At 45.3% G+C, this 27,280-nt stretch overlaps 1 protein-coding gene across 9 annotated transcripts; it reads right to left on the reverse strand.

Moving 5' to 3' along the window:
• Nucleotides 1–860: 860 nt before the first annotated feature.
• On the reverse strand, nt 861–27,263 carry LOC118897935 (ILK associated serine/threonine phosphatase). Of its 9 annotated transcripts, XM_036857619.1 has the most exons (14): nt 27,051–27,128; nt 19,776–19,864; nt 19,269–19,325; nt 18,358–18,462; nt 17,581–17,628; nt 16,457–16,576; nt 14,890–15,016; nt 13,391–13,497; nt 12,829–12,922; nt 12,456–12,543; nt 10,954–11,075; nt 4,377–4,496; nt 1,392–1,473; nt 861–1,133 (listed from the first exon to the last, which is right to left on the reverse strand). In XM_036857619.1, exons 4-14 carry the CDS (start codon nt 18,383–18,385, stop codon nt 993–995), a joined length of 1,077 nt encoding a protein of 358 aa, XP_036713514.1. In that variant the 5' UTR covers nt 18,386–18,462; nt 19,269–19,325; nt 19,776–19,864; nt 27,051–27,128; the 3' UTR covers nt 861–992. The 9 variants fall into 9 exon arrangements, with proteins under 9 accessions (XP_036713514.1, XP_036713507.1, XP_036713515.1 ...); XM_036857612.1 differs by lacking the exon at nt 18,358–18,462 and having other exon boundaries at nt 19,799–19,864; nt 27,051–27,228; XM_036857620.1 differs by lacking the exon at nt 27,051–27,128 and having other exon boundaries at nt 19,799–19,864.
• Between the last annotated feature and the right edge of the window lie 17 nt (nt 27,264–27,280).

Here is a 27,280-nt window from a genome sequence, read left to right on the forward strand (position 1 = left end):
GCTTCAAAAGCAAATTTTCAGAATCTTACATCATCCGGAGGCAGCACTCACACAGACAGCCCTAACAGCTGCTTTACTAAGTAATTACAGCAGTACCAGTGGCCTGCTTTGCATAGAAATAAGGGCTTGGACAGAAGTTTAACGTTTGTTTTTCTGAGTAGGCTCATCATGCATTTTTAACGTCTTCGACAGAAGTGTTATCGTGAAGATCAACCTCAGCCCAGCACAGAACCAACTGAATGCACATTCCTAAGACGGGAGGCTGGACTCGGCCACAGGGAACAGCAGCTTGACTGCTCAAACCGGGAAAAGTACGCATTTTACACCCAGGGGACCCAGACGTGAGACCCAGTAAACCCAGCCCTTCACAGAGTCCCTCAGCCAGACTGCATCTGTCATCACAGAACTGGAAATAAGCAGAATACCGTGGCGTTTCTGGAGGGCCCGTTGGGGGCACACTGCTCTAGAGTGACGACCTCATCTTGTCCCCCTGGCTGAGCCTGGGATCATGCCGCATAACGCTTTGTAACCTTATTTTTGTATAGAAAGCGAACGCAGCCAGAGCGCTCCAGCAGCCCTGGGCTCTGGTCGTGGCCTGTCCAAGCCAGTCATTACTTCGACTTCCTCATTGTAAAATGCCACTTCCCCAACCAGTTATCACGAGGGTGAAACAGCACAGCAAAGGTGCGCACAAACCACAAAGCACTGCACAATGAGCAGCTTACGATGGGCCGTTATCACTGGCCAACCCAAGATACCTATAATGACTTTAACAAGGAGAGACCCAAAGCATATTCGAAAGCAAACACAACCTCTGAAAGGTCAAGAGTTGCTCAAAATGTAATAAGATAACTCAAAAGTCTAGAAAAAAAAAAGAAACCTTTATTTACAACCATGGGAATCCCACAGGAGTACACGAAACACATAATGTGCACAACACACAAAATGAACATGGGAAGTCAACACCACGCCGCGCTCCGGCCCGCAGCACCTCAGTGCCCTATCCGCACCACCATCACGGTGACGTTGTCCGCCGAGCCCCGCTGCACCGCCTTGTTGGCCAGCCTGTTGCAGGCGGTTTCGTAGCGGGCATCCACGGCGGGCTTCCCTTCTCGGCTCTGGATCTTCTCATCCTACCGGACAGGAAAGGGGCACTGGTGAGTGGGGATCCTGCACCCCATCACTCTCCTGAGACACCACTGCCACGAGGAAGAAGTGCTCCCCAGTCCCCATCAGGGCGGGCAGGACAAACTGACCAGCGAGTCCCCGGGGTGGAGTTCCCACTCCCAACTACGGGGAACACGGGGGAGGAGGGGGGCTTCGGGACTTCTCCTCTAAAGCCCAAGTGCAGCTGGAACGACTGGCGCCCTCTCCCTTGTGAGACTTCGTACCTCAAGGCAGGACAAGATGAAGTTCACGGCTTCTTCTGGGGTGAAGACCTTGAAGAGGCCATCACAGGCCAGCAAAATAAACCTACACACAGAGAAAAAATATAAGTGGGTTTTAGCAGCAAACTTTACTAAATGGCCTGGCAGTGGAGGTAAAAATATTTGTCCAACTACTCAAAGGCTAAACATTTTTTAAAACCAATTTAACTTCTACGAGACAAAGGTTAAAACTACTTAAAAATATTTGTAGGTGAAATGTTATACATCAAAATTGGGGCTCCTCTCTGTTCATCAAAAATTATGGATTAACCCAAACCCACTTCTTAAGCAAACTCTAGAAAAATCACCAAATAAAATCCACCAGGTGTTATGGTAAATACATGCTAAATTTCTATCACCACATGCCTCGAGCCATTTCCCAAACATACTGCGTAGGCCAAAAGGTTCGTTCAGTTTTTTCTGTAAGATGGCTCTAGTAGCACTCAGTTGTCTTTAACTTAATTCGAAACAATTTTGTTAGATTGTATGTGACAGCTGTCATATCAGCGTACATTTAAAAAAAGACTTATCAAAATTGGTGAATTTTTGTGTAGCCGTTTTAATACTGAAGATGGGAGGGAAAAAAAGCAACATTTTCGGCATATTATGATTTATTATTTCAAGAAAGGTAAAAACGCAACTGAAATGCAAAAAAAAGATTTGTGCAGTGTATGGAGAAGGTGCTGTGACTGATCGAATGTGTCAGAAGTGGTTTGCGAAGTTTCGTGCTGGAGATTTCTCACTGGACGCTGCTCCATGGTCAGGTAGACCAGTTGAAGTAGACAGCGATCAAATCGAGACATTAACTGAGAACAATCAACGTTATACCATGCTGGAGAGAGCCGACATACTCGAGATATCCGAATCAAGCGCTGAAAATCATTTGCACCAGCTTGGTTATGTTCATCACTTTGATGTTTCGGTTCCACGTAAGTTAAGCGAAAAAAACCTTCTTGACCACATTTCCGCATGCGATTCTCTACTGAAACGTAATGAAAACGTTCCGTTTTTAAAACAAATCATGATAGGTGATGAAAGTGACAATAATGTGGAACGGAAGAGATCGTAGGGCAAGCGAAATGAACCACCACCAACCACACCAAGGGCCGGTCTTCATCCAAAGAAGGTGATGTTGTGTATATGGTGGGATTGGAAGGGAGTCCTCTATTATGAGCTCCTTCTGGAAAACCAAACGATTAATTCCAAGTACTGCTCCCAATTAGACCAACTGAAAGCAGCACTCGACGAAAAGTGTCCAGAATTAGTCAACAGAAAACACATAATCTTCCATCAGGATAACGCAAGACTGCATGTTTCTTTGATGACCAGGCAAAAACTGTTAGAGCTTGGCTGGGAAGTTCTGATTCATCCACCGTATTCACCAGACATTGCACCTTCGGATTTCCATTTATTTCAGTCTCTACAAAATTCTCTCAATGGAAAAAAATGTCAATTCCCTGGAGGACTGTAAAAGGCCCCTGGAACAGTTCTTTGCTCAAAAAGATAAAAAGTTTTGGGAAGATGGGATTGTGAAGTTGCCTGAAAAATGGCAGAAGGTAGTGGAACAAAAGGGTGAATACGTTTTTCAATAAAGTTCTTGGTGAAAATGAAAAATGTGTCTTTTATCTTAAAAAAACGAAGGCACTTTTAGGCCCACCCAATAAACTGACAGTTTGTGGACTTAAGGAATGTTCTCAAGCACTCACTCCCCACGTGAAGGGAGAACCACCTTCCACTTTCACCATCTGAGAACAGGACTACCTCCCTTTCAAAGTCCCCTCTAGACTTCCCAAGGAAAGTCTTTCTGAACAATGATGGATGAGACGAGACAGTTCTGGTTCTCCTAGGACAGTTTCCCCACAGATCTAACACCCGTCTCTCCTCATTTTAATACCCAGGTGCTGGTTTTCCTCTTTTGACTGGGCATTCATTCAACAAGAATCTATCTACCAGGCACATGGTTCGTGCTTGGGACCTAGCAGGGCACAGGTCCAAGCAGGTGCCGGCCCCTTCCACTGCGGTGACAGACCCTGAGAAACTGGCCACACAAACACACAACCACGATCCAGAGCAGGGAGCTCGAGCAGCACATACAACAGGGGGGGCCTGGTCTAATGTGGGGACAGACGAGACTCCCCTGAGGCATCAGCTAGAAAACCAGAGGAGCTGGTGGAACCGTGTCCCAAGACGCTCGCTCAGCAGGCGGGGGGCCGGGGTAAGACTCCTCCCTCGCAGCACTGGCCTCCCCAGTCTCCTTCCACTGCTGCCTTAGTTCACCTCCCCCATCCCCACCCGCAGCAAGGGCCAGTGCATCAGTTCCTAACTGGCCTCTGGGCTCCGTCCTACTCCAGCCTCCAACACTGACTTGCTGAGGGCTTCTGGCGCCAGGCATGGTGCCTCACCTTCAAGCAGCTCAGAATTAGGGGCTGGACAATTAAACAAGGGGTCTCTTTCTCAACCTAACTTGACTCTGCTTAAAAACCTCCCACAATTCTCCACCAATTATGAGCTAAAATTCAAGCTCCTCAGCAAAGAATCCAGGGCCTTTACAATCTGTCCCCAGGTACCCTGCCATCACTTTCCTGACTCCCTATTATGGCATCTGCCTGGCCACATTTTCATCCTGTCCCTTGTGTGTGTCCATTCTGCCAGAAAGCCCTTCTCTTTTCTCCAGCAAGGATGTCTCCCTCCCCCCACGGCCAAAGTCTCCCAGAGCACCCCCCACTCTTGAGACACACTAGACTGGAACCGCCCATTCACAGATGCTCCCCCGGCAGACTGTGGACCCTGCGAGAGCAGGAACGGTGTTTTATTTATCCCTGCACCTCTAGGGCCTAGCACAGTGCCCGAGACATGGCTGCCCGCCCCAGGTTCACTACACAAACTGGAAGAAATCAGAAGAGAAACAAAACCATGTGTGTGCACACCTGTGCCTCTGGGAGGTTTTACCTGTCGTTGGGGGTCAGCTGGCAGCGTCTGATATCTGGCACAGAAGTGACCCCACAGCGCTTGTACTGCCCATCCCCAATGGAGCGGGACACCTCCAGCACACCCAGGACACGCCCGTCCCTAAAATGAGGGGAAAAGCAAATTCAGATTCCATCTGACAGATCACGGTCACAGTGCTCAGAATCTAATCTTAAAAGCAGGAAAATGGGATAGAGTAAAAGATGTAACCTGTGGAATCCACATCGCTTAGCCTCTAATACATAGCAATGTCTGAGCATTTTTGTGCTGAGTCTTCTTTGTTCTAGGTCTTTAACACTCCTGCTGCCCCTGGCTCCTCAGCCCAACAGCACATTGATGGGGACAGCGCCCCCTCTAGCTGGCATATGGCAGCGCTGGGCCTAATCCATTGATTTGCCCACAGCCCAGGGTCAAACTTGATTGGATGGGGACCTGGCTTTGTTTTTATCTTAAAGCTTCTTACGTGATTCAACTATGTCACCAGAGTTAAGAATAGCTGGAACAGAGGGATATTTTGCATTTCACTCTAATCAGATTTGGAAAATACCTGAAAGTGACTATTCCCAGATTTGGAAGCGAGTTTTCTTTACACTGGGTATGAGTATGATTTACTATGACTTAAATACAAATGGTAGTGTTCTGCACAGCATTATACTTCCACCCATTCTATTTTTAGATGAGGGACAGGGAGATGGGAAGGTGACCTATAAAAAGACTCCATATTGTAAGACAGAGTTCTGTCAGCAGGAGAAACAGTCCCTAGCCTGACACTCCCAAGGACAATTCTGGCGGTGTACTTGCTGTGTGACCTCGGGCAGCTGCAACCTCCCAAGCATCTAGACCCTCATGTGTAAAACCAGAACCCACGCTCGACAAGGTGCGTCAGAGCACTCAGCAAACAGCAAAGCTGTGCGTGGAGGTGTACTGCCACCACGGGGCCCCCAAACGATGGAACAAGCTCTGGAGATGCTGTGTGATGGACACACGTGGCCAGAAGCTGCTCGCCTGGGTCTGGGCTGCTGTCTCAGAGTCAGAGCTCAGCCTGGCTCCCGGCCCTTCACTGTGCCCACCAAGTCGCCCTCACCCTCCCAGTGGTCACAGCTGAATCACCAGCAACAAAGCCTCCTGCCGGTGTCTGTGAAGAGCTGCGCAGTCTTCTCAAGTACCAGCAGTACCGCGAGCAGCAGGAGGGGCCGAGGTGCGCGGGAGCCGAGCTGAGAGCGCAGCGGGGTGGGGTGTGGGACCCCTCAGCCTCGAGCGCGCCTTTGAGGAAGCAGCTCAAAGTACGAGCACCGCGAGAAGCCGGCGAAGCGCTTCTTCAGGACCAAGGGACTGGACGCCTGGTGCGCACCCAACCCCACCCCCAAGTCATAAACCCAGCTTGTTTCAACGAGACTGTGTGCAATGGCAGGTCCCAAAGCCCCAGTTACTACCAGCACAACTCAGTACAGAAGACGTGGAACAATTCCTGAGTCTGATGAAGAAAAATGTGTGCGCCACAACAAGAAGCTGCCATTTCCATTCCTGTTTACTGAGCAAAGTTCTGCACAGAGTGGAAATCTTACACTCACTCAACTACTGGAGTGACAGGAGAAAGCAACAACGGACAGAATCGCAGACCCAGGAAAAGCCACTTACACTTCAGAAAACGGACACTGCAAGCTGGCTGTCACTCTGCCTGCACTCAGTGTGACAGGCTATCTAAGGCGTGCATGTGCGAACGCCAGTCAGCTCCAGAGGCCAGTGCCAACTCTAAGGCTGTGCATCACAAGAGCACGAAGCCACACCACCTGCCCTCCGTGGTCAGTGACAAGTGGAACAGGACCACACCCGACGAGGCCTGTCCGGAACCAGCCACGTGGATGTGCGGGCTCGCGCTTCCCGGCCTGCTCCAACCCTCCTCAGCAGAGCTCCTCTCCACGCACCCGATACACGGCCAGCTTCCTAAATGCACAATAGGAAGCTGCATGCTCTGCAGCGGGTTCTCCCTCAACAAACGGCTGAAAATCCACTCTCCTCCCGCTACCCTCAAAGTTCTCCCCCAAGACCACCATGCTGAGGAGGGAGTGGGTTTTGAGGTCCACACTCACGACCCATGTGCCTTCCCTCGGTACCAGTCGTCCACAGGCCTGGCCTCCCGCCCTCAAGCAACTTATACTCCATGCTGCTTTGTTCCTCATCTCCTTCCCATCTGTCCAGCAATCAGAGAACTGCTGTCCTATTGGTGGGAAAGTCGTTCAACAGAGTCCCCTGACCGTAGCTCTTTTTGCTGCCATTTTCTGTTCCGGTTCTCCCTTCACAATCGGAGAGGGAGGCACTGAGACAGCTGATCTGGCTGTGAGGACAAGCCAGACCCTGCTCGGACTTCAGCAACTCTGGCAGGGGAGCAAATGCAGGGACTCAGTGGTCCTGACAGGCTCACAAAGCTAAGGCTGGGAGGTGGAAGCTCCATCTTCTTCTGACCTTCCCAAGATTGCAGATGCCAAGATCCGGCGTATTAACACGATGGGTGCTACAGAGACGACTGCAGGTGTGATACCAGAACTGTTTCTTTTTGCCATCAGAGACCTGTACCAGCACAAGTACTGCGAATCTGACACTAATGCTACATGTGCAAGCTTCCCTTCAGCTGTTCAGTTGCCTTCCTTGTAAAATAAACACAAAACTGTTTTCACCTTCTCCGAGGAAGTCACCTGAAGGAGTGTAACACGCTGCTGCATACAGTATACTACCTTCAGTGTAAGCAAGTAGGAAAATAAAAACACACACATGGATTTGCTTATTTTTGTAAAAAGAAACACTGGAAAGAATCAGGAAATAAGGGTGAAGGGAACAGAGACGAAAGCATGTCTAACTGTGCCTTTAATTTAGATAATTAACCACGTAAATGTGGGGGGTTTTTCATTTTTAAAATTGTGGTAAAAATACATGTAACATAAAATTTACCATCTTAACTACTTTTAAACGTACAGTTGCGTGGCATTAAGTACATTCACGTTGTTGTGCAACCATCACCACAATCCATCTCCAAAAACCTTCCCATCTTCCCAAACTGAACTCTGCGGCCATTAAACACCGACTCCCACCCCCCCTCCCTGACAACTCCCACCCTCCTTTCTGTCCCGGTGACGATTCTGACCACTCAGGGACCTCATATAAGTGAAACCATACAGCAGTCACTCTTCTGTGACTAGCTTATTCCACTTAGCAAAATGTCCTCAAGGTTCATCCATGCGACAGGACTTCCTTCCTTGTTAAGGCTGAATAGTATTTCCATTGTATGAAGAAACCATACTTTGTTCATCACTTCATCCATGCATGGACACTTGGGTTGCTTCCACCTTTTGGTTCTTATGAAAAATGCTGCTATGAACATGGGTGCACGCCTATCTCTTCAAATCCACTGCTCTGAATTTTTGGGGGGTATATACCCAGGAGTGGAATTGCTAGATCATATGGTAGATCTATTTATTTTTTATTTTTAAATTTATTTTTTATTGAAGTACAGTTGATTTACAATGTTGTGATGGTAGATCTATTTTTAATTTGTGAGGAACTGCCAAACTATTTTCCACAGCAGATGCACCATTTTACATTCCCACCAGCAGGAAAAGCCCTGAAGTTGAAAGCAAAATGAAACTAATGATCATAATAACCAGAGTGTAACAACACCGCAGTGAAAATAATTATTCCATGTTTACACACAGTACTCTGTATATCCTCAGTGAAGCATAGACTAAGGATAAGAAAACCACAAGGAACTCAAATTCATTAATAGTGAGTGATACTGCTGATACTATGATTTCCAAGCTATTTTGGCAAATAAATATACTAATGTTAGGAACCAAGATTTTCAGCATAAAAGACACTAAAACTACTGAATCAAAGAAGTTAAGAGAAAGCCCTATAAGTGTCCAATCTGAATGAGAAATAGCAATCTAAGCTCACAGTCTAGAGTGTGTGTGTGTGTGTGTGTGTGTGTGTTTCCTGGCTCTGTCCTAGAACAGATGCAGAACTGATGACGCTGCAGTTGAAACAAGCATCCCCAGCACATGGAGCTCAGTTTTAAGACAAAGGCAGAAGTGTTTGCAGCAAGCCAAAGCTCCCTCCCACTGGCCAGAGATGAGGTCACGTGAGCACCAAGGGCACCCTGCCTCTACAGTGAGAACCAGCGCCTCGAATACATAAAGCCACCTGCAGTGACTCATGGAGCAAGGAAAAGGGGATGGAGAGAAGCAGAGAAGGGAAAGAAAACACTAGTTTCCACAACTGTGGGTGGCTCTCACTCTGCAAATGGTGATTAAAGAATTCAACATTTACCCTGCTTTCAGGGAGAAACTATGGTTCATCCCCTATTGATGAAGGAAAGCCTTTCTTTATAGGATGCCTGCCAATACATGTAGAAGGAAGCGCAGAAGTAGATGATCATCTTTGCCATCCCTGTGAAATAACTGATTCACGCAAGGATCACTAAGGGATGCTAAAACCGTCAGCTGAAAGGCTGGTGGGCCACAATGTTCACAAGGTGCTGAAGTGTATCTCCCCGGATCATGGGCTGATTACACGGAAACACGTCCTTTCACTCTGGAGCCATATGTTGTCACCACATGGCAGCCATGGTAGCCAGCATGGCATCAGTATCACACCAGTGACCTTACATGGCTACTGAAGTGAGGGACTATCAAAAGTACATAGCATCCCCCATCAAATATTTTTGCTGAAAATGTTTAATCTGAATTTAAAGAAGCCTTTAGACCTAACTTCTAGTTTACAAGAAATACACGCAAGCAACTTAAACGATACCATGAAAAAACAGCACTGGTGACCCTATACAAGTGCTGACTAGTGATGATCCAAGCCTAGTACAAGTGGAGACGATTCTACATGGAAAGATGTGAGTCCAAGGTAGATGCAAACACTGACCAGACCCTGGTTTCAAACAGAGACACTCTGGGGACAATTGGGGAAATACGAGTACAGACGGGATATTAGATAACCTAATACAACCTAAGGAATTATTATTTTCTTAGGTGTTATGTCTACAACTAACTTTTAAATAGTTCAGCCAAACACACACATAAACAGACAAAGCAAAATGGCAAAATGTTAACTACTGAATCTAGGTGGTAGATATTGAAATGTTTACTATTTAAAAATTTTTTCTGCATGTTTGAAAATTTTAATAATAAAAGTGGGAGGGGGTGGAGGAAAAGAAAAAGCATGCCAACCCTGGCCTCAGGCAGGAGATGGGCCACAGCCTGGCCCTGCTGTCTCTGAGCCTCCCAGCCCGCTTCTCTAAATTGAGGGGCTCACCCTAAGCCCACGCTGTTCTTAGTAAGTAGGGACTGGGAAACAGGAAGTAAATGCAATGCAGCTAATCTTACTTTCAGCCGTAGGACTGCCAATGTCAAAATCTTTTCAAGGAGTTCAGGCAAGAGCAGAATTTGAAAGTTATAATAAAGGGCAGAAAAGGTGATGCGGACACTAACACTGGGGTCACGTTCTCGGGCGTTAACTTCCACAGCAGTCATGGGGGAGAAGGCAGGCACACAGCACTGGCCAAGGTCTGAACCCAGCCTACAGTTCCGTCGATGCTCACGCAGACAGCCACAACCAAGACCCAAATCACCTTTTTCTAACCCAGGAGTTTTTTTAACCAATCCTAAGAATTCTAACTGCTCTCCAGAGACCTCCCTGCACCCCTGGCTAGAAAGAGCCTGAAGCAATAACAAAAACTGCCCCAAATAAACAACAGAAGAGAAACTACACATCCAAGGACAAATAAATGCACTATTACACTGATATATTACTTCTCCCTCATCTCCAACAGGAAACAAAATCCTCATGGGGTCAAACTGTAAGATGAACCAGAAAACATCTCTGATCAAATTCATAATGCAATGTCCTTAAAGTATAATTCTCCTAAAGTGAAGAAAAGACTTAAGCCCTCCTTTAACTACCTGAGAGATGGCAGATGGTAAACTAGAGCCGGCACACAGGTGTAAAAGAGAGATGAAATGTGTAAAGAGGTGTAAAGAGAGATGGTGTAAAGAGAGGTGTAAAGAGAGATGAAATGGAATTGCCGCGGACGCAGCCAGGTAAGAGTGGCCCTCTGGGCTAGATAACTTGTCCCCCAGGAAGACCAGAGGTGATCAGCACACACTACTGTCTTACATTTACTGTCTTAACCACTTCAGATTTTCTCTCTGGAGAATTTGCCGAAAACTGTAGCTTACCGGGTTGTGACAAATGACAGCTTTTATGAGAGTTACCAGGACCAGAGACAATGCTGCAAATGGTGAACTTGAATTTGAGACAGGTCTCCTCCTTTTGCAAACGTAGGGAAGCATGTTTCTTGCATACATTTTTTGCTCCCACTTGGACATAGGTGAAATCCTACAACACTCGGTCACCTACTTCGACTTCACCAGGTTAGACCTCAGTCAGTCTCATTACGCTGAAGACTGCACGACACAGAACGTTCCACCCTCAGAGGCCTCAAGGCTGCTTTTACATAAGTGAACCCTCCTTCCCAGAGTTCCCGTCACTCCCTGGTTACCTGACATTCCCTCCAGCCTTCTGTATTCTCATTCGTTCTTCATACTGGGTTGGATTATGCTCCTTGCTGAGGCTTAAGGCTGCATGTTTTTGACTCTCCTCATTGTAGCGACACAGGATTGCCTGGGAACATGGAGAGTACAATGGCTGTGAAATTTAATGAGCCCAGCACCTAAAGTTGACAGCTGAAGAGAAAGGTTAACAACGGAGTTTCAGATTCAGCCTCCTGCTGACAAACTTGAGTTCAGTGGATCAAGCATCAAAAGTACAAGTAGCAAAGTGGTGTCACAAAAAAAATTCAGGGAGAGAAGCCCCGGGCTTGGGTCTCAACTCTGGTGCAAACCCTGCTGGGTGACCACAGCTCACTGCTCACCCTCAGTAGGCCATTATCTTCTCATCTGTGACGTGAAAGGGAGGACCTAACAAGTACCAAGGCCCCTTTAGGCGTTACCATTCCAAGAGTTTACACTGGCAAAGACGAGGGCAGTTTGGTGGGCTGACCAAGTACCTCTCCATGGGTTCCCGCCACCATGTTTACTGTGTGGTAACTTCCAGACAAACCTCTTATTCTACAGAGGAGGAAGCCTGAGGGCCAGGGGATAAGCATCGTGCCTAGAGTCAGAGAGCAAGGCCAGGACTCAAACTTGGGCCTGACTCCAAAGTCTCTCTTTTCTTGGCCTATTTTACTCATGTTGTTTTTTTAAGTCCTTTGATCTAAACACCTATGTACAAGAGACAGTCCCCTAGATAGATGCACTAAAGGATCACCAGAATATAAACTCCACCAGGGCAGGGCCATCATCTGTGATGCTCACAGCTCCTAGTGCTCCATATTTATAAATCACCCTAAAAGCAACAGGGATGGGGAGCAGCTATTTCCACGTCTGCAGATGCTATTAAGAGTGGGAAGGTCACTTTGCCCAGTGACTGCTGAACAAGCATGGAGAATGGCTGAAAAGCAAGCAGCAACGGAGGTGAACATCCGCTCCTGGCAGGGGAGGTGGGAGGGACTGCAGAGACCCTGCAGAGCACCGCCCTCCAGCTCTGAGTCATTCCCCACAACTGGGACTGGGACACAGGACGTCACCAGTGGGAAATAATCGGGTTTCTCCCTCAGCCATGTGTACTGGGCTCAATGGACATATGTCACATCATCTAGCACTTTTTAGCTACAGCTTCTGAGTTAATTCATTCATTACGGTCGGAGGTCAGAGAAATGAAGGTGAGTATTTAAGGTACCTGCAGGCCAATTAAATTCCAACTCACACCTCTGTATCTGACAGACAGGGTATAAGCCTTCCCAGAGAACAAACGGCCTCAAGCTGAGCTGCTGATCCCTGACCCAGAACTTAAACTCTGCAGCAGAACCCCCTGCAGCAACCCCACAAGAAGAAAGATTCCAACCCAGCCATCATCACTGTAATCTTATTCAGCAAGTGCTTCTACAGCTCTTCCCCCATATGACATGCTGTTATCTAAGTGGGTGGCTCCAGAGCCACATACCCGACTATCTCCGAGGTTGGCAATATACAGAATGTTGTCTACAGCCAGAACACACGTAGCAGTGGACCCATCTTTCCAGGCAGGCTTCCTGGGGGGAAACACATCAGAAATACAGTCACCACCAACATGCTAGCACTTTGAGACTAATTTCCAGAGTTGAATGGGAAGTGTCTTATACTTTTAAAATCGATGGTTTCTTTGATATGTGCTTTTTTGTGTTCCCAATTTCGTTAAGTTGTAAGAGATTACTTGCTGCTAGGAACTTTTCAGACAGTGAGCATTAGCATTAAACTGTATTAGAAGGCCTGGAATGCGTTTAGGAAAACAACATGCACACTCCACTCACATGTCTTCATGTGGTTATTACACTTACTGGCTTGAAGCTTGCTTCAGGAATTCTTCATCAGTATGCTTGAAAGTGTCCAAAAGGCATCTTTTCACTGTTTTCTCTACACTGATTACATCTCCTACAGAAGGAACAAAAGAAAACAAACTCTTAAGGAGGGAAGATTATCCTCCCGCCACTGTCATTTTGTTTCTGTATTACGACCAAGAACAACCTGTACTTCCTCACCTTTAAGTGCCATCTGCATTTGGTTTTAGTAGTCTCCCAAATACAAAGGCAAGACACTCACTTGTACCCAAAGACATTCCACGAGAGGGGCCAATCACTCAGAGCCACGAGAAGTTCCACGCTAGGCACACCTGCACGGCCACTGCACCTGCTCACCTCGGAGCCGCCTCCTCTCAGCCCTGCTCTTTCAGAGTCACCAAGGACTCTCTCAGCCCTGCTCTTTCAGAGTCACCAAGGACTCTCTCAGCCCTGCTCTTTCAGAGTCACCAAGGACTCTTTGCTAAAGCCAGTGACATGTCACTGATCAGCACAAACAGCCAACACCAAGATGAACATGAACCGATTTAGCTCTCAGTCTCACCTTTAGGAAATTTCCTGATTAAGTTCTGATGCAAATTCTGTGCAGCAAATTTTGAGGCTCGAATTCCTCCATGTCCATCGAAAACAGCAAAATATGAAACCCGGGTACTGGAACAATGAACTGAGAGTCAGAAAGATTCTCACGGCAAAGACTACTCTTCTCCATAAAAGCTGTTAACTCTTAGACAGCGAACATTAACATTACCTGAGACAAACATTTAAGTAACTTCCGTGACATTTTTAAATTAAGAATTAAAAACTCACACTTGTTTTTAAAAATCAAGATCTATTAACTCTGATTTTTCACTAAATTAAAATTCAGAACTTTTTTCTATTTAGAGCAGATTTAGTTTCAAACACTAACACACAGATAAACAGTTACTAATCTAAGACGGTCAAAAATATCTGTAAGAGCTACAGCTGATTCACTTTATTGTATAGCAGAAACTAACACAATATTGTAAAGCAATTATACTCCAATAAAGATATTAAAAAAAATTATTAAAAAAAAATCTATGAGACAGAGAATAGGTAATTTCAGAATTCTTGCTCAAACTTTGACCGATACAGAATTCTTAAAGCCTATCTTACTAGTCTTATTCCTATCCCCCTTTCAAGTTTTGCCAAAAAACATAAATAGAATAAATGTCATTAAAAAACTGTTTCAAGAAGGATAGAACAAAAATGCCTATGAGAAATGACATTTATTCTGCAGAGCTGCTCTTTTTTCAAACATTTTTGGAATTCCTTTTCAATTTGGGACATCACAAGCCATGAAAAAATAAACTTCATGTGGCTGATAACTCAGAATCTTACAGCATAGTAATTGCTAGTTATGGCTTAGTGTTCCTCAATTAAATCTATCCCGAAAACATGTGCCCCCGTGGGGCTCTCCAGAAGCCCCTTTCCTGGGGTTAAAAGCAACTCCAAAGCATATTCCTGCTCTTGGTGAGCAATGGCTTTTCCTCCATGCCTTTTCCTTCATTTTAGTTTGTACAACTGCAGGAAATCTTTCACTGTCTCCTTCTTGATGCCATTTCTGCTTTTTTGTTCTCTTTCTGGGCCCTCACTATATTCACTAGCTCTCCCTGATCGCCATTCCCCTCTGTAATTAGCAGCTTCTACCTCTATCTCCTGGGTCAAAGAATACGAATACTATCTGCCAGAAGCTCTTCAGATACTGGTGGAAAGCAGCACACCCCAAGACCCAAAATAGGGAGAGTCATTTCCCAATCAGCAGGACAATTGTTGTAGGGCTAACCCGTGCACTACAGGATAACATCCTGGCCTCCACTCACCAGATGCCAGTAGTACATCTCCCATTGTGACAACCAAAAATGTCCCTGGGGGGCAAAACCAACCCCAGCTGAGAACTACTGATGTTGAACCAAGCAGCTCAAGAAATACGTCTTTCTAATAAATACAAACTGGATACAGTCCAAAGTTCCCATCAGAACAGAGACTTTTATGCCACCAGGCTGCTGGAGCAGAGACACTCACATGAGGGAGGAGGGGGGCCTACACTCCTCGGTGATGTCATTCAGGATGACATGGGCGTCCTGCATCTCCTCCCGCTCGCCCTTCCGCTCGGCCACATAGCCTTTCAAACCAAAGATCACCGAAGAGCCTAAGAAAAAGAGAACAAAAAACCAATACAAAACTGTGCCCTTCTCTCCAGAAGCCCTAGTCCCAGAGCAAATGAGAGGGAACTATGGCTGTACTACTCAGCAATGCCCTAATGCTGCAAACAAATAAGCTATACCCCTCAAGGTATCTCCCGGGCTGCAAGTCTGTTACAAGATTCAGACCACTGTTGGACAGGGCCGGTCTCTGCAAGGCTGAGCAGTGGAGAGGAGACAGCAGATGACAGCAAGTTAGTAGGGAATGGCTCCTCTTGAGAAGGCATTAAGTCAAAGCACCAGAACAAGGAATGTGCTGTCATCCCACAGAAGTGGGATTTGAACTGGGGCAAGGAATTCTGTGCATATCTAGTCTGTCAATAATTTAATAAGGACAGAAAAATTCCTGGTTTAGAGGAATGCAAGCAAGTAGAGTTTATCCCTAATGCCCTGTTGGATACACTGGAAATATATATTTCCATGCTTGAGGCTGGAAGAATTTGAACAAATGGTAAGATCAGCTGCTTTTACTTTAACTGAGGAAGGAAAGGAAAAAGGAATTCACTGGAGGCTCAGAAATCTCTTTAATGGCTGGTTTAAGCTTTTTCTGACACCTAGAGCCATAAAAGTGATAGAATGAGCGCTTTCTGAAGAGTGGCTGGTGGCAGGCACAGTGCTCTCCAGGCTCAAGGCAGTGACAAGCCAAGCTGAGCGCACGTCTTCACAGCAGAGGCGGAGCAGGTCCTCTCATACCTCCACGTGCAGCCTACAGCCTCTGCCTTGAGATCACTTATGGCATAAGACAAAGTGGCCGGTGCAATAAGTGAAAATCCACAGTTCTTCTCTTTAGCTGATACTTTTCATTTCTTCCCCACTCACTGAGACATGTTACAAAGCTGACTACAAATTTCAATTACTTTTTCCAGCCTCAGGCTGTCTCTTGGGACCTGCCTACTGAGCTATTCACAGAATTCCAAGTGCTAACCAACAGGTTGGGGACAAGGACAGGTGGCCAGAGAGAAACTGGGGGGCCAATAAGCTAAACACTCACTGCCGAAGGCTAAGTAAGAACTACCCGTGGTTTTTAACCCTTGAAGGACAAATGCAGGTTTCCTATCTGACCAAAGGTAACAGATGTACATGGAGAGCCAAGAGAGAGGGGAAGTAAAAGTAAACTTGGAAATGCGTTTGCAAATAAGAAACCCTATCCACCTCTTAAATACGGACATAAAAAGAAGTATGGGTTGGCCAAAAAGGTCATTCAGTTAATGAATACATTGTTCAATGAAGTTCTTGGTGAAAATGAAAAATGTCTTTTATTGTTACTTAAAACTGAACGAACTTTTTGGCCAATCCAATATTATCGTCGGAAAGCTGAGCTTGCTTTTTGCTCTGGGTTGTTTTACAATATGAAGTCTAATACATTTGTTTTCAAACTGTCTGAAAACCTTTACAAACTTTCTTTTCCACAAGCTCTTCACTGCCATTCTTCTCTTCTTCAGAGGTTTTTCTCTTTGCTCCTTTCCCTTCATTCTTTACCACCTGGGATATCGAAGTGTCAAGAGAACCTGGAAATATAAAGTCAAAGCCAGACAGAAACACAGCTGTAGATGGTAAGAGTCCCTAGCAGACCAGGCTCCCTCCCAACCCTCAGAGACAAAAGACATTTGAGAGAGGCCTGACAGAGAGAGAGGCACAGCAGTCACGGCTATGATTTTGAGACGTGGGGCAGTGCCTGGGCACCCACAGTGGGAGACCACAAATTAAGATCCAGGCCCTGCTCAGACTGGCATAGGAGGACATGCAAGAGAGGCTTCTCAATGGTAAAAATACACATTCATATCTTGGGGCTATGGCACATACATGATGTTTTACATCCACAAGCCCTTACTTATAAATAAGTTTCCAAAATCTGCAAAGTGAAATGTCCTGAACCAGTTCAAAAAAGTAACAAGTGCCAAAAAAGGCTTAAAATAAACATCAGGCTTTAAGAACTGTAGGTATCCTGAAAGGCAAAATAGGACTGCTGAAGCCATTCCCACTTGCAAAGGGACGAACTTGTATTCAAAGCCAGAGCTAAGAGCACCTGCAGTGTGTATGCACTTTGGAACAACAGAAGTCTAGTTTCAAATCTCAGTTCTGCCACTTCCAAGGGGTGTGCCCTTAAGGCAAGTTACTTAACCTTCCAGCCTCAGTTTCTTCACCCGTAACAGGGTGAATACTGTCCTCTCAGGGGGTTGTTTGAAAACTGCTGGGGAGAAGGTATGTAAAGCATTCATCACAGTGCCTGGTCCATCAAATATCCAATAAATGGCCCTAAGTATTCTCTGCATTTAGGTACAAAAGCATGCAACCATTTATTATTCATTCAACTATTCTTTGCCAGACATTTCTGAGTACTGAGGAAAAAAAGGAAAGAAATGTCCCTGCCCTCAAGAAGGGTCAATTACTTGCAAAGGACAGATTTCTGCAACAGTATAACACACACATCCCACCCCACACAGTAAGGCAAATCAACTGGGACAATGTCACGATTTCCCAATGGTCTCTTCATTAGCCTCCTGTCACTTACTGTTTGTGTTCCAGTTTTCCCAATGTGTATGTAAAAGAATCTTCCTTTCTTTTAAATTGAAAAACAGAGAAATTTTTTAAACTGTTATTGACTTGTAAGTGAATCACATTGTCATCAGAGAATGTGGTCTACATATGAAGCTGACTCTTTATTGGGACTTACTTTATGGCCTAGAATGCAGTCAATTTTTGTAAATGGCTCTTGCCTGCTTGAGAAGAAAAATATGTCTTCTCAAGAAAGCCTAAATACTGGATACAAGATTGGATTCTACATCCAAAAAAAAAAAAAAATCAAGCTTGTTAACAATGCTGTTGACGTCTTCTAAGTTGCTACTAGTTTATTGCCTCTTGCCCTGTGGATAACTAAGACATAACTATGCTGAATCTTCCTTTTTTAAATTAAATCTGTTAAGAGCCCTAGTTGCACATGTTAACTTTCATTTCAACTAAGTGCACTGTCTTTACTGGGAAGGTTTTAGGGTAAATTGTATGAGAATGCTGTAATTTTTTGGTATGGATGCATAGCCTGAAAACCTGAGACTTCTTATGTAAGATGAATGTGATACTTTTTCTAAATATAGGAATGGTACCTAATTTAATCCATACTTTCTAGACTAATTCCAATGAATTTATGGTAAAGAATTAATAATACAAAAAATATACTTGAAAAGCAGCAAGTGTTCTATTTGACAACATAAGGAAGGTTTTTTACACTAGAGGATAATTGCACATGAAAAAGGACAGCCTGCATCCCCACTGTCCCCCACCATTGCCCTACCTTCCCCCTCCCTTTGGGGGAATTCCATGTGAGAAGTTCTCAGTTAGTGGAATAATACATTCGTCACATATGACAACCTAGAAGAATCGGCTCTATTTTCCCCTTCTGTGTAATTGGGACATAAAAGGAAAAGTTAAACATTTACAGGAACAGGTAGAGCCAATGTTAACAGGCTTGGCAAAAATGAAATCAAATCAATAAAAAGAATCTTGAGAACATAAAAGGACTGACTGGAAAATAATTAACTAAGGTCTTGAATTTCAAGAATTCAAATTCCTGCACATGGTCTGTACCAGTCAGTAAAGCAGTGTCATTCTGACTTCATTTTCTTAAAATCAGAATTCTTTTTAATGTAAGTGGCATAAAACAGATGACTTATTTATCAAGAATACTGAAAATATTTTAACTGTACTTCATATATTCAGACACTTCTGCTGGATACATTTGGGTCTGTCAGGAATATAACAAGGCAAAACCAGAATGACAGACTGAGATTTTCTTTTAAACGTTAATAACAAAGATCAAAGTAAATTACTGGACTCTCACTTCTTAAAAGTCAGTTGCAAGAGGTTAAACCCCAAGAAGTAAAAAATAATCACCAAAAAGTGATGTAGCATTTAAGTGTCTTTTTGCTCCCACTTAATGGTATCTATTTAGGGTTTTTTTTGTGGGAACTTAGTTCCCCAACCAGGGATCAAACCTTGGCCCCAGCAGTGAAAGCACTGAGTCCTAACCACTGGACTGCCAAGAAATTCCCGGTATCTATTTAGTTTTAATAAACCTTATGTTGTATTATGATTTAATGTCATCCTAAGGTTTGTTACAAGCTATAAATAAATAAATTTTACGTAAGAGTAAAATACTACATATTATTTCCATCAGCACGTTGGACATTTTTCCCTACCACTTACCTGAATCACCACTGCTGGCTGGTGGGAGATCATCAAAAAGCAAAGGTCCCCCCGATCCTGAAACACAGCAGAACACTGAGTGAGCCCACAAAACCAGGAGGAGGCTTAAGTTTCAGAATCCATCCCACCAGGACACCTACACAGGTCATTGAAATAAACTCAAAACTCTTGTGTCAATCCAGTGGCAACTCATACTGTGCTAAATAATGTCTTGAACCTATCTTATTTTAAAGTCCTATCATTTCAAAGGAAACAAAAAAATCTGCCTTAAAGAGTTAAATCTTATTCCAGCTAGTATATTAAACACTCAAATGAACCAGAGAAAACTGCTCAACACTTTTATGCAGTTTCTCAGGGCTAGCAACTAGCGGATTTTTCTGCCTTACCTGATGCCATGGATTCAAAACTTAAGACAGTCCAACACCTAAAACATCTGTGTGTTGAAAATGGGGGAAAGGGAAAAAGATTGAGACAACTACAATCCCAGGATGACATGTTGACACACACCTGGGAGAGCCTGAAGACTGTACCTGAGTCAGTACTGCTGGCCGGAGGGAGATCATCAAAGAGCAGAGATCCTTTCTGAGCTTCTTTCCCTAGAACACGGAACACCTGCTTAGAGAGCATTTGGTCATTGGCCAGATGGGATTCAAAGGGGAAGATCTTTAAGTTTGCCATTAAATTCAAATCTTCTCCCCCCTGCTGGACAAAGCTTATTTTTTAAAAATATTTTCTTGATAGCCATTTAATACGGATATTTGTTTCCAAAAGTTACAGTCAACATATAATACAAGCAATGAAAGATGACCCAACAGGTGTTTTAAGGGCTATTGGGTGTTTTGAGGGAAACAAGTATTTTTTTTGATAATTTCACTATTGAACGAACAAATATTTTAAAATCTTTCTTTAAAAGTGAATCCTGGGAAGAAAAAACTGACTCTAGAGCAAAACAATAATTCTATCTTGGTACCTCAATACAGAACTTCAGAGATAAAGGGACTCTTCAAAGATCTACAGGTCTTAAAAAATCCTATTTCAGTACCATTCTGAATTAACCACCAGGAAGAATCTTAAACACACGGAGCACAGAGATGGTGAGAGGCCTGAGGGAAGCCAATCTGCCTTAACCTGGCACCCCCAGCACAGTGCCCAATTCAATAAATATCTATGAGGAAAATGAGGAATTTCAGATACTCCAAGATAAACTCAGGAGAAAGCCAGGAAACTTTCTATCTAAAAACCTAAAGATTTACCTACCAACAGTACTTATCTGAAGTGTTTTATACTCAATTATCCCTTTCCACATAAAATTTAACCGTTATTCCTTCTCCAGCTTTCCCCAAAATTTCTATTGAAGCTATGAAATACATGAACTGGCCCACAGGAACGTGGGGGAAACAGAGGGCTAAAGATGAAGGTGTGGACATCCACGTCCTATGAAGTTCAACACACTGATCTTTTTCCTCTGAGTTCAAGTACAGAAATGTACTCATTTAAAAACCAATTCAACGTGTATGCTCCAAAAGTTTCATCCATATTGTCTTTTTGCCTAGAAATGAGCTGGGTATCAATTTTACTTTTTTAAAAAAGTAAAAATTTTTATTAAAATTTATAAACTCCAAGAAAGGAAATTTCTTCAGGAGTCTTTAGGTCAGAAATACATTAAATACCTGGTAATTCCTAATTTAACAAAAAGTAACTCTTCTGCTTTATACCCCTAATGCAAATGGGAAATGTCTACTCCATAAATTACATTTTTATCCCTTAGGATTACCCTAAAGACATTAAGTAATCACAAATACTTTCATTTTTCTGACAAGTGACATAAAGACTCTGGGGGAAGTATCCAGAAACAGCATTAGGAGGACACTAAAGGCATTTAGGATAACCATTTACTCACTGTATTAATCCTCCTACAAGAATTGCTAATATTCTAGCAAGCCACTTCCAAGGGAAACTCAAACTGTATTGGTCTAAGCATCAACATGCCCATTCTAACAGACTCAAAACTGAAGAGGATGACCCAGAACAATCACACTGGATTCAGCGGGGCCAGAGCACCAGGCATCTTGGGAGAGGGGGACATTATAGGGAGGAGGCCAACCTGAAGACAACCAACCCTTCCACTTATGCAGGGTCTGATTTTAATTTTTGAATTAAACTACCCATCTAAACCAGGTCTTTCCAAATCCAATGTCCAGTGGGGCAAAGTCCTTTTTTACCCAGGTATTAATACATTTTCGGTCCTGGCAAGCATTCCTCATGATAGAGTTTCCAGCTTAGCACTAGCCTGGCCTCTCTCCTTTGGCGACAACTCAGTCTAAGTCAGTTCCCCAAACCTACCACCAGCCCCAGAGAAGGGCTTATGTTCCCATGCTGCATAGAATGAGCCTCTCCTCTCTTCTGTCACTCTGCAATACTGTGAGTGGTATTCCAATTAAACACAATGAGATCATCTCATATTTTTGTTGGCCACAACTGAAAATGGCTTATATAAATGATAATTAACATTCGCTGCCTGCCAGGAACTATTCTAGTGCTCTACATATTTTAATGGATTTAATCCTTACAATAACCTTATGAGGTGGGTACTGTTATTACTGTTACTTACTGACAAGGAAACTGAGGCACTTAGGTTAAATAAATAACTGTCCAAGAGAGAGCCCGTGAGGAGTGGAGATCCAAACCCAGGCAGCCTGTTTTCCCAGCCCATGCTCTTGGCGAGGTGCTACACTGCCCCCACCCCACACTGTTCTAGGAACTTCACAAGGATCATCTCATTTAACCCTTACACAACCCCACAAAGAGAATCCCGAGGCTCTGTAAGATCTCTGGAACACCTTTTTGCATCATCAAAAGGATCAGAGTTAGAATAGCTTGCATCTGGATTCTTTAACAACTATCTGTAGGTCACAGATGCTATAAAGGGAACTTCTGGTTAGCCAGAACCTTACATTCTGTTTTGGATAAACAGTAATTCAAAGTATTTGGGGCTGCAATCATTGGACCAAGCGTGACCTTGACCCTAAACTTTGGAAGAGGCCCCTGAGTTCTAAATATAAGAACTCTCATAAAGAAAGAAACAAGACAGAAAACAAGTTTTTCACTACAGTTAATCTTATCTGGGCTTCCCTAGTGGCGCAGTGGTTGAGAATCTGCCTGCCAATGCAGGAGACACGGGTTCGAGCCCTGGTCTGGGAAGATCCCACATGCCGCGGAGCAACTGGGCCCGTGAGCCACACCTACTGAGCCTGCGCGTCTGGAGCCTGTGCTCCGCAACAAGAGAGGCCACGATAGTGAGAGGCCCGTGCACCACAATGAAGAGTGGCCCCCGCTTGCCGCAACTAGAGAAAGCCCTCGCACAGAAATGAAGACCCAACACAGCCAAAAATAAAATAATTAATTAATTAATTAATTTTAAAAAGTCTTATCTAGGTTGTTGTGGTTTTTTTTTTTAAGTTACCTACATTCTGAAGCTAAGTCTACTGAAAGTTACAAACTATGCTGAGAAAAATACTCTTGGGCTGATTATATTCAGATTAGCTATAAGTTGCTACGTACAGTAAAGCAACAACAAGCTTTTAAATATTTTGCCTAAATTGCTTCTTACACCTGGATTTTCTTTTCAACTACAAATGTGACACAGTTGACCTCCTCATCCGAGGATGTGGAACCTGTGGATACGGAGAGCCACTGTACTAGGCCATTTTATTGATATATAAGGGACTTGAGCATCCTTGGATTTTGGTATCCGAAGGGGATCCTGGAACCAATCCCCCACAGATACTGAGGGACTACTGTACATGTTTTCCAAATACCACGGACGTATTAGAAAAAGGCCCCGCCTCCCCACCACTGTAACAGTTTATTGTATACTTTCCACTTTCCTTTATGCTCTTGAACTTGTGTATGTGCATTTTAATTTTTAAAAGGTAGAAGTATACTATACACAATATATATATCATTATTCACGTAAGCCATCACACTGGGTCTAATGATTCGTTTCAACAGCCGCACACTATTCTCTACGGGAAGCACTGCCACTCACTTGGTCTGGTTCCCTTACTGATGGGCATGCAGGATGATTCTGGTTTTTTACATGACAAATAATGCCACAATAAACAACCCTAGGCTTATATCCTTATTTTATCTGCTAACTGCTGGTCAAAGGGTAAATAAATAAATCTGACAAATGCCAAAATTTGTTCCAAAAAAAGTTGTGGTAACTTTCACCCCCAACACACTTTATGAGAATGTCCATTTCTCTACATCCTCATTACCATCTTGCCAATTTTTAAATCTGATGGGTTAAAAATACGGCACATCGGTGATTTGCTATTCCTTTCCAGTGACGGAGGAAGCTGAGCATCTGGTTGATGGGTCATTTGCATTTCTTCCTCTATAAACTGTCAGGATACATCTTTTGACCATTTTTCTAACGGGTCATTTCTTTTTCTTATTAATTTATCTGCGCCTTTCCCTTACTAGGGATAGTAACCTTTAGTAATGTGTACCACAACTACTTTCTCTCAGTCTGTCTTTTGCTTTTGTGCTATCTTGCCTGCAGAAACTTTTTATTTTTACATAGCTAAGTCCATTCTAATTTTTATGACTTGAGTTTTTTCTTATTAACCCTGAAGTTTTACAATTAGTCCAAGTTTTTTCTAATATCTTAGCCTTTATTTTATATTTAGATCTCCAATTTTCTAAAAGGAAATATTTTGAAGATGGTCTGCCAAGCAAATATTTGTTTAGTCCTTGACAGCTGACCATCAGCTTTAAAGTGCACCGGTGCAGTGAGAGAGCCCCCCTATACAACTGCGACCAGGTTACTGCCCAGACAACTTTAAACCAGGACACCTTTAACTTGTTTGGACTGCCAAATGTAAGCTATCAGTCTTTAAAGACATCAAGTCAGCACTTTTATGAGCATGATGTACCAGAGAAATTCCATTTCTACCTGATAATAACAAACATACTTCCTTTTTTAGGTAAGCTATGTATACTGTATATAAAAAACTTGATTTCACTCAGCAGTCAAAACATGTTAGGGGCTGGGATGAAAACTCCTAATTTAGCACAAAATCTGAAAACATTTAATGCGTTCTTTCCACATTTTTCTTCAGACCATAAAAATTAAGAGGCTTGGGGTAGGAACATTAGATGTGATGTTTACAACAAAAATCAAAGAACTAAATAAAATACACTTGATGTGATCTGAGGAGTGTGATACTTCCTCCCTTTGGACACTTAGTGTTTTCACAAAATCCATTTAAGAGTGCATTTTTTTCCCCTTTTGAATGGCTGTGAAAGTTAGCTCATAGAGTAGTGTCTACTAGGCACTAGCATCTACTAAGCGCAGACCTCGTGCTCTACCTGTGCTGAATACCGTACACACAGCGCCCTCTCTAACCTGTTGGCTAACAGGAGGAGGCAACACTCATGTTTCCCAGATGCAGGAACAGCCACAGAAGACAGCAAGAGCAGAGCTGGGATCAGAAACCACACAGTCTGATAACATGTCTGGAACAACTCCTTCTGGGGACTGCGAAAGTGTCTAGGTCTTTTATTGTTCCCTGCATTAGCTCAGAAATTGGTGGCACCTGCACATCCTTTGTGACGGTCATGATGGTGCGATTTAGCCTCATCTCTCCATCCGCTTCATGAAACCAACTTTATTTTCCTTCCATTCACTCTACGTTCAATTTTGTCAATCAATATGATCAATTTTTCAGAAACAAAAAGTATGACGTTTTGAATTAAGTTTTCAAAAATCAAAGCATTTCCACAAAATTGTGAAGTCAGATTCTGTTCTCCTTCAAATGATTTTATTAACCTGTTAAGACTCATCTCGTTGGTCTGAACTAAATGCCTGTCAAGATAACTTTGGGTCCCGATTCTGTCACTCACTTTAGTACTTATCCCTCTCAGCTTTCTGTCATCTACAAATCCAGAAAGCGTGCCTTCTTTGTTTTTAAGGCTATTTAAAAACATACACTCAGCCAAGCAGGACCTGTGACAGCGTCAGTGCCCTCCCCACAGGCAGGGAGCAGTTCACGAATCCACGCTTCAGGGAACGGGGCGTTTAAACTTCACGCAGCACCCCTGCCACCCTGTCATCTCAGCCAGGGCTGGATACGCCCTCCCAAGCACCAACCTGTAAGAGTTGTCAAGTTCTGTATCACTTCAAGGGTCCCTTTGCAATTCAAGAAAATGACAGGCCCACAGGCACATCTGCGAATCCAAACGCTGCCCCAAACATATTCAGATAGAGGTTACACTCTATCAACAGAGTAAGGAAGAGTGCATACACAAGCCAGAGTTTTCACCCATACCTAGAACAATCTAGAAAACAAATCTAAGAAACAATCCACAAAGTGGATGTTTGGTAGGGAAAAGTCACGGCACCGTTACTGGGAATAATGGCCCGACAAAGACTGGCCGGCCTGGTGGTCCACGTGTGACAAGCCAGAATCCAGGCCCCATGGAGGGCAGAACAACGCCTTCTCTGGGGGCCTTTTTTTTAGGGCCCCATGTCACAGCAGCCCTCCACGCTGGCACGCCCAGGCCAACTAGAGAACGAAACGTTCCCCAAAGAGCACATCGTTCCCTTGCTAGAGTCTCTGCAAATCCCAAGTCTACTCATCTTCCGAGACCAGATTCCAGCACCACCTCCTTCCCCACTCTCCGTCCACGGACTCCAAACGTCGCTCCTCTGGACACTCGGCGTTTCCCGCAGGCACTAACCTTAGCCGTGTTCAATTTTAATCACTTGCCTGCAGAATCAGGCTCCTGGAGAGCAAAGGCTGGGCGTCGGTCACCTTCCCCTTCCCCTACCACAACGGCAGTTCCCGCACCAGGCTCTCCAGGAGACCCGCGCCGGGCCGTCCCCAATCGCCCGCGGATCCCCTACCGCAGACGCGGGCCCGCCGCCCCCCGCAGGCTTTCACACCGAGAGCCGGCGCTGAGGTGAGCCTGGAGTCTGAATGCGTTTTTAGAGTTTTCCATGTTTTCTGCCACCAAGCTGCGCTCGTAAAGAAAGCCCTAAACCACAGCAGCCAGCTGCGCACCTCGCCCGTGAAAACACTCACAGGTCCTGCCAACCTCAGCCTGGCGTGGCCGTCACCCGCTGGACACACACGACCAACCGTGCGGTCCCCACGCTGCTGCCGTGTGCAGCTCCAACCCCAGCCTCCAGGAAGGACCTGGCACGGCGGCCGAGGTCGGGGGCCGGCAGGGGAGGGGGCCTGGGCTAATGCCCTCCGCTCTGGGGAGAGCGGGCACTTCCCGGGGCCCCGAAAGGAACAAAAACTACCATGAATCGTGAGATCCGACGAGAGGAGCAGAGAGCATGAACCCTCTCTTCTGGGCCTCACAACCACAAGGACTGAGTCGGCGATCACTTCCATCTCCGGGGCAGAGACGAAAAACAAAGCCGAAGAAAACGCAGAACTGGGAGCGCGCCCGGAACGACGCTGCCCACACGGCGAGCGGTTCGGACGCAGGCCGGTGGACCCGGGGCGCGGCTCCCGTAAGGGGACGGCGGTGGCGGCGCGCGGGCCGCGGCGGCCACACTTGTGGGCCGCACACAAAGGTCCCCGAGCCGCGGTCCCCTCCTCCTGCGCAGCGAACATGGCGGAGACCGCGAGCTCCCCGCGCCGGTGCAGGCCGCGCTCGCCCTCCCGCGTCCCCGCCGCCGCCTCAGGCGCCGCGGCCTCCAGGCCGCCGCCAGCCGCCCGCCCGCCCTCCTTCTCCTCACCGGCCGGGCGGCCACCCGCTTACCCGCAGCCGGGCGCGGCGAGCGCTCGGGCTCCGGCAGGTCCCCGAACAGGTCCATGGCGGAGGCTGGGAGGCGGCGGCGGCGGCGGCGGCGGCGACGGCGGCGGCAGACGCGCAGCCCGCGAGCGGCGGCGGGCCCCACACCCTGCGGCTGAAGCGGAGGCGGAGGCGGCGGCAGCGGCGACGGCGGCGGGGCGGTGGCGGACCGGGAGCCGTCAATCATCCACAGGCGG

The sequence above is a fragment of the Balaenoptera musculus genome, chromosome 7 (genome assembly GCF_009873245.2).
Source record: "Balaenoptera musculus isolate JJ_BM4_2016_0621 chromosome 7, mBalMus1.pri.v3, whole genome shotgun sequence".
Classification (NCBI taxonomy): Eukaryota; Metazoa; Chordata; class Mammalia; order Artiodactyla; family Balaenopteridae; genus Balaenoptera; species Balaenoptera musculus.